Source organism: Cyclopterus lumpus, chromosome 5 (genome assembly GCF_009769545.1).
Source record: "Cyclopterus lumpus isolate fCycLum1 chromosome 5, fCycLum1.pri, whole genome shotgun sequence".
NCBI classification, from domain to species: domain Eukaryota; kingdom Metazoa; phylum Chordata; class Actinopteri; order Perciformes; family Cyclopteridae; genus Cyclopterus; species Cyclopterus lumpus.
Window position 1 is genome coordinate 15297714 of NC_046970.1, and position 13863 is coordinate 15311576.

The 13863-nt window shown below is 41.8% G+C and overlaps 1 protein-coding gene across 1 annotated transcript; it reads right to left on the bottom strand.

Annotated features, from left to right (window-relative positions):
- Positions 1–3213: 3213 nt before the first annotated feature.
- Positions 3214–13248, bottom strand: rereb (arginine-glutamic acid dipeptide (RE) repeats b). The gene is given in 24 exon segments (XM_034532706.1): positions 3214–4791; positions 5004–5175; positions 5268–5408; positions 5486–6185; positions 6269–6473; positions 7088–7791; positions 7793–8157; positions 8160–8217; positions 8458–8499; positions 8502–8555; positions 8557–8571; positions 8843–9004; positions 9568–9744; positions 9746–9762; positions 9882–9968; positions 10102–10144; positions 10146–10220; positions 10222–10254; positions 10375–10455; positions 10848–10946; positions 11051–11150; positions 11514–11638; positions 12039–12087; positions 12986–13248. Coding segments are annotated over 24 exon segments (3564 nt in total). The 5' UTR covers positions 13012–13248; the 3' UTR covers positions 3214–4757.
- Positions 13249–13863: the final 615 nt, after the last annotated feature.

A 13863-nucleotide genomic window follows, 5' to 3' on the forward strand; every position in this document is an offset into this window, starting at 1 on the left:
CTTTCAGCATCTCGTTGCTCTTCAGGTGATCATCTTCTCCCCGTTCCCGATTTAACTGTGACACCTTGCTCTGTGGCCGACAGCCCTGAAACATATGCCGAAGCTGCGGGCCACACTCGGCCTGTGTACGCCATTTCTGCCTTTTGGGCTGAAATGGAAAAATTGACGATAAATGACATTTTGCAGCTCAGGATGGGTCAAAGGACCCCTCCGAGGGAAACACAAGAAACAATGACGCCAAACACAGACGATCTCAGCTCTTTGGATGACGCTGTGGAGCATAATTTGTCTGATGGCGGTCTGATGGACACATCCGACGCTGCTGACTCAGACTATTTCACACAGCCTGATGAATCCAAGCCAGATCGTTCAAGCTGTGAGTTTTCTACCCCCGATATTGAAGAAGAGTACTGGCAGTTTCTAGGCGCCAGTAGGAATCCCAGTCCTGACCCTCAAAGCAAAAAACGACGAAGCACGAGTGACTCTCCTGTCTTCGTACATGAGGAAGAGGAGTCCACAAGCTCCCGAGGAAAGGAGACGCCTGTGCCTTCAGAAGACTTTGTAAGGAAGGGATTAGAGGATAAAGACTCAAATGCTTTAATTTCAAGCCAACTTGCACGGCCGAGACAAATGACAAAATGTAAAAGTGTGCACAATGTACAAGCTCTCAACACAGAAGATTTATCTCTGCAGTTGCTACTTGGTAATGACGAGACTGGTCTATTTCTCAGCAGCAGTACGTCATTGGAGGAAAACATGTTTTTAAAAGCGCACGAAAGCCTGTTAGCATTAATACCTACTACTTTTATGGATGAACATTATCACATATTTTGCCCTGAAATGTTCCAATGCTTTTTCAAAGAGGAAAACACAAAGAGTGACTTTTGCTGTGTCAGCGTCTACGAGCCAGAGGACATCTCAGTGGCTCCTGTGATTGACTACCCTCTTTGGATATTCAGGGATGAAATGTCAGTGTCTTCCCTCCACGAACTCCAGCGCAGGGAGGGGGAACCCATCCCCATTTTCTCTTGTTCTCATCCCACCGTCAGAGAACTCACATTCCCAAATCCGCGCTATGTTTTCTTGAGTAGAGACTGCGAGGAAGAGGACGGCATTTCTCCAATCAGAGTCATTTCTCGCTCTTTCATCCGGGGCAGTGGTTGTGGGGCAGCAGTCCCACATGGATTCCACTGTTGGAAAAGTTTGATGTGGAAGATTCGCTTCCTGGACAAAGGTAGCATCTGGTGCAGGAGATCCGGCGCCTGGGTGTTTCCGGTTGAGGTCGAGAAGATAACTATCAAGACTTCTGATCCACCAATCACAGCGCTCACTGAGAGAAGAGTCTCTTCACCTCCTTCTCAGTTGTTTAGAGAGCTAGCAGTACAGCAGAGGGTATTGGAAGCTATAAAGACAAGTAAGTTTGAGCTCTCTCAGACACTCAAATTGGATGTAAAAAACAAAGAATACTCAAAGCGAAAATTAAATACATGTTCTATTACAGGACGAGAGGGCATCTTCTCCACACTGAAGCAGTCAGATATGTGTTTGGTCTGCATTGCGTTTGCCTCCTGGGTGTTAAAATCTTCTGATCCAGAAGCTGCTGATGCCTGGAAAGCAGGTATGAAACTCCTTGCAATGATAGTCTGGTTTTACAGTCACTATCTAATCTAATGTAACTCAAATATGCTGTCTAGAATACAAACATTAAAGACCCCTGAAAACATCTTCCTCAATCTGGAAGGGGATGTCACATATGTGTGCACCTTTCAGTTCAGTAACACTGGATTTTAAATCTAATGACAGATATTATCATTTTTAGCTGAGTTTTTGAGTGTTGAAACCTTGATTTAGAATAACTAAGAATCTTAATTGTTACAGAGAAAAAATGTAATTTGAAACTATGTCCTCAGGGGCTTTAGGTATTAAATATGAAGAATACTGTATAACTTGGTGAATTGACATCCAATTCTTCAACGTGACCTTTATTGAAATCCTGTTTAGCTCTGCTAGCAAATCTGAGTGCGCTGTCGGCCATCCAGTACCTGCGGAAGTATGTGAAGAAGAAGAATCCCTCTTAAGATGATCCCTGAGAAGAGTCATTTCCAAACGTTGTCACCTGGGTCCATCCGTAAAAATATATCTACTATATAAATATGTTGCAGTAATACTTCTGTTGCCTCGGCATATGCATTGGTTTCCAATACAGCATTTAAAAAGGTAGAAGTTAGCAAACTTATCTTCAGTCTGAAGCTTGTTGGACATTTTTAGTTAAAAGTAGTAGAAATCTGGTGATATTCTCTTTCTCATTGTTCTTTCCCTGTGCTAAAGCACTTATTTGCAATAAACATAATTAGAAAGATAGTACAAAATAAGGATTGGACAAATTAAATGTAAAAGATAAATTGTCAAAGAAAAAATATAGATAGATGTACATTCAGTTTTTAAATGTTGAAGCGCATATTTTCAGCATAGGTCAAATGTGCACGCCACTTTTGTAGGTTACATTTGCCCAGAAACTAGCCCAGTTGATTAAGAAGATAGTTTAGCTTTCTTTATATCTTATTTAACTGAATCAGTACACTGTATATACGAGACATAATAGGAACAAACTGGATAAGTTGGAAAGTATTGAGGGGCGGACTAACACAGATGGTTTTGCTCTTTTCATTGGATTTGTTGACAATGACCAGCCTTATTCTTTAAACATGGAAACATTTTAAACTTTTAATAACTTTGATCAGTTCTGGGTAAACCGATGTTGATGTGGACCATTATGTAAGCACAGAAGCTCGTACTTTTTTAATACATGCTGTTTGTGAATGTCATGGCTTTGTATGTCATCAAGCTAAGTTGTAACGGCAGCTTGTCGGGTTTTTCAGCAGAAGCAAAGTGTTTGTGGGGCGTCTCGGGAGAGCATGAAAAAGAGGATGAAACCTTAAGAAAGTTGTTTTGTTGAAAGATATTGGTCTAATTTGTATATATGTTGTAAAGAAAGTGTTGAGCAGGTGTGTAACATGAGCTGTGCTTTATGGGTAAGCATCGTCTAAGTGGTTCCCAAACTTTCTGGCTTTGAGCCCTGCTAACACAAAGCTACGTCTATTTGTGATGTGCCATCACAGGCTGCAGGAGTTGTGAGCAGTCAAATGTAAGCTTGAAGAAAAGCTAATATATTTATACATATCAGTAAAATAAAATTGACATATCCATTAGGTGTTGCCGTCTCAAATGCTTTTATGTATTATCCGTAAATGATCTGCTGCTATAGCTTTTTATTTTTTTTGTGAATATGATTATTGTCAGAAAACTTCTCTTTTCATCCATCTAGTCTGGGTACATATGATTTTACATATATCACAGATTTTGTGCAATTGGTAATTTAATGCAATAAAGTCATGAATACATCACGCTCTTAACCAAGTTGATGTGTGCAGGAATAATCAGCACTGACATGAACCTATACTGTCTTTTTCACACAGTATATACACATGCTTTTTCCAGTTTATTTAGGACACCTAGCTAAAATTAATATAGTTTAAAACATTATATTACACAGATAGGTGTTCCTGTTATGTAGCCCTTATTGATATTAACTGGGTGGACAAAATAACAGAAACCCCTGTCAGTACAATGCAATTTGGTTCAACAGCACAATAAACGATATCCAACATGACCATACAGTTGAATCTCCATCTCTCTAAAACTTATGGTTGAACTTCCATGAGGGTCAAATCTACCATTGGACTGTTGTAAAAGACGGCATCAGTTTTAGTAAGGTGTACCTAATAAATTGGTAATACCACAGGCTGTTGTTTCAGAGGAACTCCAAGTGCAACGAGAATAAGGTGTCATTGCATTTTATGTCACATACATATTGAATTTAAAGCCCGTTCTTTTAAAAATCAATTAAAATGCTGAAGATTCTCTCCAATTAATTTACTCTTATTAAAACGATGTAAATACATTATTTCTAATAAAACTTTCTGCCTGTAGCGAAAGATCATGGTCCAATTAATAATTATCTCACCTTATAATACTATATACTGTTTTAGCTTATGATTTACTGCTATCGTGCTAAATTGAGGGTCAAGTGTTCATCTACTGCTATATCAATAGTACTCATTCATATAGAATATTGTGAACATGTAATATTTACAATCTCAAAAAAGAGCGAATAAAAGCTTCGGTTATACTGTGAAAAGATATCTTGATATATAAAACTTTAGGATTTAGACAAATATTTAGCAGATTTAAAACCAACCTCTACGATGCTTTCAAAGTCTAAACACCACAATGCAACTTGCTACTCTAGTTTGGTGAAAAATGAGTCATGCTAGGTCGTTACAATCATTCAGACACAGATTTAAATGTTATTCTGTACAAGGAAATCATAGATAGATATTTAAACTTAGGGCCAAAATCAGCCTGTTTTCATTTCCTTTATAAGAGCTATATTTTAGCAAATCCATATCACTGCATATGAAACAGTTTAACGTTTTGTAAATCTGTCATTTTAAATCGCACATTAATGTGTGAGATTGTTTGTTATTTTGATAATAAAACTAGTTTGAAGTCTTAAGTGATATGAAAATCTCAGACGGATATTGACAGTCTCATTAAGTGCTGAACAAGGAATGCACATCATTTTTTCTAAAATATATTAAAACAAAAGAAAAGACACACAAACATCTCTTAAAGTCTTAAAAAGTACACAGTATTCTATTGGGTATGAGGGTTTCAGGGCACGCACCACCTGGCACTCAAGATGGTTTGTCACCTTCTTTCTTCAGACGGCTTCAGAGAACAGAAACAAAGAAACAAAGAAAGACATTTTACATGACTTTAACTGAGCAATGTTAAGTAAATGACAATGACAACAACCACTGCACAAATACTAAAGTATTTTATGTGATGCTTTTATTCACTGAGAAAAAATCTTTACACTCTGGTATTCCTAAAATAATACTACATAATAGTACACTAGATAAGACATTGAACATTCTCACCTGTAATAATCTTCCTGACTGGGTAGAGGGCCTCCATGCAGGTGATGCGCATGCAGCCACTGCTGCTCCATAGCCATCCTCTGCAGCTCTGCAGACTGAGCATGCATGGCCTGGAGCTGGTGAGCAGCAGACATCTGAGGAATGTGGCCCTGTAGCTCTCTTGGATATGCAGCTGCTCCGGAAAGCACAGATACAGAAAATAAATTGGAGGAGCTGGACTCCAAAAGATACACAAGTTGCGGACTGTGAGTTGAGATTACGAACCAAACAGTGGGTGGCGCAGCATCTCATGATCATGAGGAAGATCGCTGAGTAATTGGTTGTGGATTGGGCCGCCAGGGAAGGGGAACCGTGCCATGCGTGGTCCTGTTGCCAGGGGGTCACCTAGAGGATGAGGGCTTGAACCTGGATGAAGAAATAAATCAGATGGTAAATGCAGGTCAACTTGCATCACCAGAAATAGTCAATTAATCAAAATTCACCTTGACCGAGGGGATCCTGTTGGTGCAGGTGGAGGTGGGAGTGAATATGAGAGTGCTGGTGATGGTGCGGCGTCACATTGAGCATCTGCAGCCTGGCAGCAGGGTCTGTAGCCACAGATGCCATCCTCTCTGAGTGAAGCCGCTCTGCAGTGAGTCGCTCTGCGTAACTCAGCTCCTGGCGCAGCTGAGGTCCTGCCATCATCATCCTCTCCCGCTCCAGTTGGTTCAGCCCAGGATGGAAGGTTGGAAAGTGGTGGGGAGGCCCGGGTATGTGAGGTAGACCGATTGCCCCGTGTCGGGCAAAGTGCTCCATGGGGTTGGCGGAGGGGTGTAAAGTTTCCATGTCTGGGGGCTTGACCTCAAAGCCAGGCTTCATCCTCTCTCGGAGCTCCCTCTCTCGCAGGTTCCTGAGCTCGCGCTCTCTGAGGCTGGGCTCAGCGCTGTACAGACCAGGCATGTGGTAGGCCAGCAAGGGGTCGCCAGGGCTCAGTGACACATAGAAAGGATGGTTGCGGTTGCTAGGCGACATGACATGGGGTCGGGCGTATTCACTCAGGGTGCGCAGAGCTGGTGTATCAGGGCCAATGTAGGGGTGCACCGCAGCTACAGTCGTGGGCGGCTGCTCAAAGGAGCGTCCGTGGCCCTGAACTGTCATCTGAACATCACTCATACGGCTGTCGTGGGAGGAGCTGGAGGCTCTCTGTAAGTGAAGACAGTGTGTGAGACAACTCAAACATGTTTATGACAGAGATGACGTATAAAAAAAGGAATCAATGGACTCACAGCATTTCTATCTGTCTCCCTTTCTCTCTCTCTCTCTCTGTCTTTTTCCCTTTCGCGTTCTTGTCGGGCACTGAGCTCAGCCTCTCTCCTGGACTTTTCAACAGCCTCCTCCCTTTTCTTGGCCAGCTTGGAGGACGAAAGAGGACTGAAGAACAGGTCCGTTCTGGCACAAGAGTTGTAACCACGATCCAAATGTTTTATAAACCTGAAAGAAATATAATAAAGGCATTCTTTTTAGTATGACTAATAAACTTTCACAACAAATAGCAACATTAATTCAAAGGTAGTTTTGGGTACAATTCCTGTCAGCTATGACATTACATTACATTACATATCTTTCAGCTCATCGTTTTAGTTTTCCAGCTCGCAACAGCAGCAGGGTTCAGCAAAAATTATAATTATAATCTGCTGGATGTGTAAATAGACAACTGTCTGCTAAAAAGTTCCGCATATCCACTTATTAAGTGATAATATGTCAGTGTTCACAGCTTAGTCTCAATGCCCCCAAGTGGCCAAAAACATTAATGTTATGGCAGATTGAAACTAAGGGATTTGATTGAAACGTCCGATTGTCTGACCACTTGTGTTGCTTTCTATATTGTAATAAAATGTTTAACTGTCAAATGTTAAATGTCATAACTGGTCGGATTGGTAGACTTTTTCTTTTAATTGGATTCTCAATAATAATAGTAAATGAAACAGAGGCATAATCTGCATTTAGATACTGTCTGCTTTCACAACAATACACAGATTTGTAAAAACACCTTCAAATGTGATGGGACTGTTTTTGTGATTCTACTAAAATGTTTTCGGACGTACCGTGCAGACTGGCTGGCATGGCTTGCCACGTTGACTATGGTGGGCTCTGGCGAGGGACTCCGAGGTGGAGACGGTGAGCTTACAGCCTCTTCAATCTCATCCAGTGGCTCTTCTTTAATCTGAATTTGGCATCCTCCTGCCATGGTGCTCGGCGAAGGTCGCAGAGGAAGAGGCGGGAATGACGGCTGGAGGCTCGGTACAGGTCCAATAGCAGAAGTGAGAGGGTGTGAGGCTGCAGCAGGTGGATGAGAGGAAGTCATGCTTTTTCCAGGGTGGGTCTGCACCTGAGAGATCACTGGAAGTTGGGTAGAGAGTGACTGCATTGGCAAAGGCTGTGGCATGAGCTGAAGAGGTGGAGGGGGAGCACCCGGAGGATGCTGGTTGGGCAAAATATTGAGTGGCTTTAAAGCAGGGGGTGGGGGGAGATTAGAGGGCATCTGCGGGAAAGGTGTAGCAGACTGGTGTGGCATTTGTTTGTGTGAAGGTGGAATTGGAGTGGTGGGAGGAGGCTTGACTTGTGGGCCAGATAGTGGAGGCTGGGAGAGCTGAGACTCCCTAAAGAAGGGTGTAGGTCGCTGGGGGGCCTGAGGTGACGGGCCATGAGGCTGCAGAGGCTGTGCAGAGTTGAGAAGAGGTGGGAGTTGAAATGCTGTAGGAAGAGGAGAGTCCTGACCCAGTGCTGATGGAAGAGATGAAGGGCCAGAAAAGAGAGTGGGAAGAGGGCTGTGGTCGGCTGTTTGGGCCCGCTGTGGCAGTTGACTGACCAGCAGCTGTCTGACGGGGGTCTGGAGAAGGAGGACGGGGGCTCTGAACAGGATCAGCAGGGGGGTTGCTTTGCATTGGCTGAGGAGTGATGGGTTGGCCCTGAGAGGGGAGGGCTTGTGAGATTGCCGTGTCAGCCAATACAGCAGCAGGAGCAACAGGCTCTGATGGCACTCCGTTCGGCTGGGCAGAGGAGTCAGAGTCGCTCTCGTTGCCCTGCTGAGGGCTGGGAATGCTCGGAGAGGAGCTGCGGTTGTCCTGATCGATGTCTTTGGTGTCACTGCTGCCATCGTCCTGAGCACTGCGCTTTCTGAAGAGCTTTCCTCCTCGACCTCGGCCTCTCCATCTGACCGAGAGCTCTGTGGATCCTTTAGGAACAAACAAATAAATTATGTAAACATTTCACGTGGTATACCACCTTGTGCTGATGGAAGACATGAAGGACCAGAGTGGTATACCACCGTGAAATGTATTATGTATACAAACACGTAAAATATATTGGCAGGTCTACTAAGTGCTCAGATAACGTTTCCAATTACGGAAATTTAAAGTCAATATAAATGTGGCATCCTAGAGTCTCTGCTAAAAAAAAAAAAAAATGTTCTCACCCGTGTCTTCGTCCTTTTAGGTGCAACTTTCTCAGCCCTCGCCAGGCTTCCTGAGCGGGACTGTCCCGTACACGTTTTGTTGTCTTTGGTGACGTTACCCTCCTCTTTTATTTTCTGTGAACACAGCATGACATTTACACAGGGGTGTTAATTACTGACAGAAAATAATGATGACTGTTGTAGCAGTATTACATGTATTTTCAAGGGACACATTGTTTTTATTTCATAGAATGTGCATGTATTGTTTTAGTCAAGTTGGGACTAACTCAACTTTCATCAACCTATAGTCATCAGAATAGTATGCAAACAACCCTGCTGGTCTGGTAAGATAACGTCAATCAAGTACAACATGTACAAGTATATGAAATGTGTAGACTATGTTTACCTTGTTCGCCTTCTTGCTGGATTCATTCTTAATATCCGTGGAAGAAGATCTCAAAGAATTAGAGGTTGTCACACTCGGTGAGGGCTGGCTACTTGACTGGTGATCCTCACTGGTGGGGGAACCTGTGAGCCTCCTGTGGCCACTTCTTAAAGATGACAGCTGCTATAAAAAAATTGTTTAGGTAGTTAATATTGTTAAAACACATAAGAAAGACATAAATCCCCTAATGCGGTGTGACCAAAACGTTTTTCTGGGGACTCACTTTTTAACCGTAGGTCAAATCTATAAGTTATGAGAACTAGCGAATTTGTGCGTGAATCCACGTGCCTGAGCATTTTCACTGCCAATTCCCACATCACCGTATATGATATTGACAATTAAACGAGACCTTTTGATTACATTTTTCAGAAAGTGAACATTCAGGCTCCACTCATGTGGCTCAAAGGATGTACTGCAGATATACAAGTTTTAAAAAGACTGGAATAAATTCTGCCAATTTATTAAAGACCCTAATAAAATCTCTTGCGACCCACCTGTGGATCCAGACCCAGTGTTTGGGAATGGACTGCACTAATGTACAAGATATGTTCCTAGCTAAAAATTCAAAGTATAACATTTTGACAGATTCAATAAGGGTGTGAAATCTGTTGTTCATCATAATGACATCTTAATAAGCACAGATAATAAAGATAACTATGTGATTGATCTGCCAGCCTCAGGCTTACAGGTGCTCTGCTCCTCCGTGTCTTCATGCCATGCTTGCTGTTCACCTCTTCTTCCTCTTTAACAGGTTTAAACAGGAATGGGGCGCCTGTGCATTTTGAAGCTGGCGGCAAACATCCATGTTTATTTTCATATGTGCGACAGGTCGTGCAGAGCAATGGGTTGTCTCTTTTGCCCCTGGTGCCAATCCTTTGAACCTGAATTTTAAAAAAAGAAGCTTTTAGCACAAGTTTTCCAAACATTTTAAAGCACTATTAGGTATCCCAAAACCAATTGCGCCAAATCTGATAAATGGCAAATAAAGACGTGCACTCACTTGTTGTGCCACAGTGGCTGCAGCTCTTGATTTCCTGTTCACTGTCTTCACTATCAAGATCATCCTCACTGGCAGAACTTGCATCCACTGCAAACGAAAAGATCAGGATCAGTGAAGATATCCAGGCATATGACTGCACACTTCGTCTGAAGATGAACATATGCATTAATAGGGGAAACAAAAATGGCCACACATGTCTGAGGAACACAACAGTGCTCACCTGAATAATTTCGCGATGGGGTGACGGGAACTGCAGCGGAGCGAGGTCTTCGCTTTGCGAGAGGACGGCTGCCGGCGTTGCTGTCGATAAGCTCTTGTTCCTGCAGCCTCAGGAGTTTTTCTTCCAGTGGTAATAGAAGGTGATCAGCTCTCCCTGATGAGAAGAACACACGGACTTTTGGGAACAATCCTCAGTCATGTTTTCTATTCAAAAATATAGCCTTCATTAAATCAATTGCAAATTGTTCTGTACGCAAAAAACTTGTTAAATTACAGTCTTTTTGCTGGGCAGAAAGTCCTTCCGGATCCGAAAGAAATTCTTTCCATACTGTCTCAGACCTTTGATGAAGCGTTTCTGAAGGGGAAAATGAGGGAGGGTGGTGGATAAGATTAAATCATATACAGTTGCTATTCAAAAGGCTCCAGTATTGATCATGTTAATCTTGTGATGTATCAAATCATTTGTTACCATTTACCATTTAAAACTAGTAAAAGTACTGGTTAAAAAGCACTTTTTGACTGCAGGCTTGTGTCAAATGTTAGTGAACAAAGATGAGTAAAATGCCAATTTCTGATAAGAGAACTATTTTTTTACACTCACTGCACCTTTTAATATGCTAAGCAAAGTTAAAATACATAAACAGTTTGCATTATTTTTAATCACAGAGGATTGTATCTGCACAAACACTGTTAAGGACTAACAGTGACTGACCTTCAGTGCAGTATTTCTAGCTAAAGGTGTCTCACCACATCATCCTCCGACCAGCATTTCTCAATAAGCTTCGGCAGAGGCTTCTTAACCAGACGCTGGAGAGCTTTTGCTGCATCATAATGACTTGCATGTAGCTACAATTCAGAAAAACAAAGAAGTTTGTAAATCCGCAAGGCAATATTTTAGTTCTATGACTTTACTGGATACTGATGAATATAATTCAAGTTGTGCTCCGCACCATGTTGAGGGCATTGAGTGTGGTATCATCACGGGAGGCTGCTAAACATCCGTCCTCTGTGGATCCACCATCACACATCCCTGCAAACGCTGCCATGCTCCTTAAAAAAACAGAAAGCTAAATAAATATTGAGTGTGCAATTCAAATTAACCGGTCAACACGTGATATTTTTGTGTTTTAATATTGTTATTACTACAATGCCCCAATTGATCTACTATACTAGTTGTACATATCATTAAGGGATATTTGCTTATAGTTAAATAGCGAGGGCAATTCAGTAAAGTATTACATATAACCTGAATCTTGTTCAGAAAATATATCGCTGCAGTTAATCGTCTGGAATTATTGTAAAATTCTCAAAATTATTTTGCCGCCTTTTGAAAAGCTGCTAGCCTTTATACACGACTACAGACTGACAAACTTAAGTAACAGGGATTTTAAGCAGTACAGTACAAACACTGACCTGGCAGCTCTGAGGTACATGAGAAGGTCACAGTCATTGACCCCAGGCGTCCACATCAGCTCCTCGCTCTCTGTCTGAGTCTGTAAACCAGGAGCAGACCGCAGCTGCATCTCCGGAAGTTTGGCCTGCAGTGAAAGCAGCAAACACTTATTAGACTACCTCAAGAACTGCAACTGAAAGTCCTGCAAAGATTTGTGTTTAAAAAAGGAGAATTACTGGGCTAAATCACAAATATTCACATGGTTTTCAAGACTTCTTTTGGACAACAAACATTTTAGGAGTCAATAATGTGCACTATTACAATGTGTAATGAATAAAATATTTTATTAGAATCAAATTTTCCCACTGAAGAGGCAGGTCTGACCAGTTGTATCAGGTACACATACTTCTTTAACATAGTTTTCCTAAAAGTGTTGAGGGTTTCAAAATATTTCTTCACCACCCAATACATTTGACTTTTGGATAGAGAAATGTATCAAATATTTTTTTTAAAGTGTGACCCAAATCAGTTCAAGCAGGGTGTACCTGATGACTTGACCCAACTCGTATCTCGCCCTGTGTGCTGTTCAGGCTCCTGAAATGGAAAAAAAAAATGAATCCCACGTTCATCATATGCATCAAAGAATATTGTGCCCTTCCAGTTTTGACATTGGTTTAGTTCATACGGGTTAACGTCAGTCGACCAAATAATTATTATTAATTGGCAGGGGATTAACGGTGCAGAGTGTGCACACACACGTATGATCGATATGTGTACAACTTGGCTGTCAGAGCAGCTTCCCTCCCACTGCACAGTGATTTCAGAAAGCAGAATAACATCCCGCCCCTCCATCACTGGCAACCAATCTCAGCTGTGACCTGCGACGTTTCCTTTTATTACATGAATGAAACCCGACGCTAGCTACCGCAAAAGACTGTCAATCAATCATACATGAGCTGCTAATTTTTACGGTCACCATTACGAGAACAGTGTGTGCTCCTCTGGAGAGCCTAACAGGTTGACAGAAGCTGGCTGACTCCGTCTCGTGGATGACTGTTGGCTAAAGTATGCGATCAATAATAACTATCAACGTTAGCATCCACAACCCGTCGTTGACATACACACAATAAGCGACCAATGTCAATTGGCACGTCGAGCCCAGAGGGAATAACAGGGTGTTTTTTATTAAACGAGACACAACGTTAATCTGCTTCGCTGGCACTCGTACAAATAACAGCCGCAGAAAGAAGTGTAAGCTACATCAAAGCGGACAGATATCCGTCTCCCAACAGAAGCCCCGAGCTGCTATCGAGACAGAAACACTCGGCTGTAATGTGGCTAGCTTGTTAGCCGGGCACGAACTTCGTGACCACTGACACTCCGACTATTTCATACAAACGGCTCGCAAAGTCACGCCACGCGACGCACTTGGAGACGTGTTAAATAAATAACAAGTAAAATACGCATTCAAACGATAAGTTAATCAAGTTACCTCCGCGGACTGAACAGGTCGTCCATGTCGAAGGATGTTTGGATGTGGCTTGTTGACACTACGTAGCGCAGTGGGCGATACACACAAAAACTATGCGAAGCCCCTATTACATGGCTATTCAAAATGGAGGCGGTGTAGTGGAGCGAGTCAGTCTATTTTTTTCCCAGTGCAATGACCTCAGCAGCCACAGCTAAGCCTTCAAAGTTGTCTGGGTGTACATAACTGAGCATGTGCCGCGGATCAGCAGCAGGAGCAGAAACCACGGAGGCTGCTCGTCAGCTGCTGCTGCACACACAGGCCTCCATGAATCAAACAACATATCATACTGTGTACTGCTGTGGTTGTTAGACATTATTATGTAAGCGATGACATGAATCTCCCAACGACAGAAAAACAGTCCTGTGAATGTGAGACTGCTGTAGAAAACCAATGACTATTATAATATACCGTCATTTTTGTTGCATTTACAGCCCGACTATATACAGTATATATAAATACACACACATGCATATATACATATATACACACACATATATATATATATATCCATCCATCCATCCATTTTCAATACCGCTTATCCTCATTAGGGTCGCGGGGCGCTGGAGCCTATCCCAGCTATATATATATATATATATATATATATATATATATATATATATACACATACTTATATATATGTATATATATATATACATATGTATATATATATACATATGTATATATATACACATATATGTATACATATACACATGTATATATACACATATATTTGTATGCATATGTATATATGTATAGATAATAGATACATATATACACATTTATACGCATACATATGCATAGATACATATATACACATTTATACATACAAATATATGCAT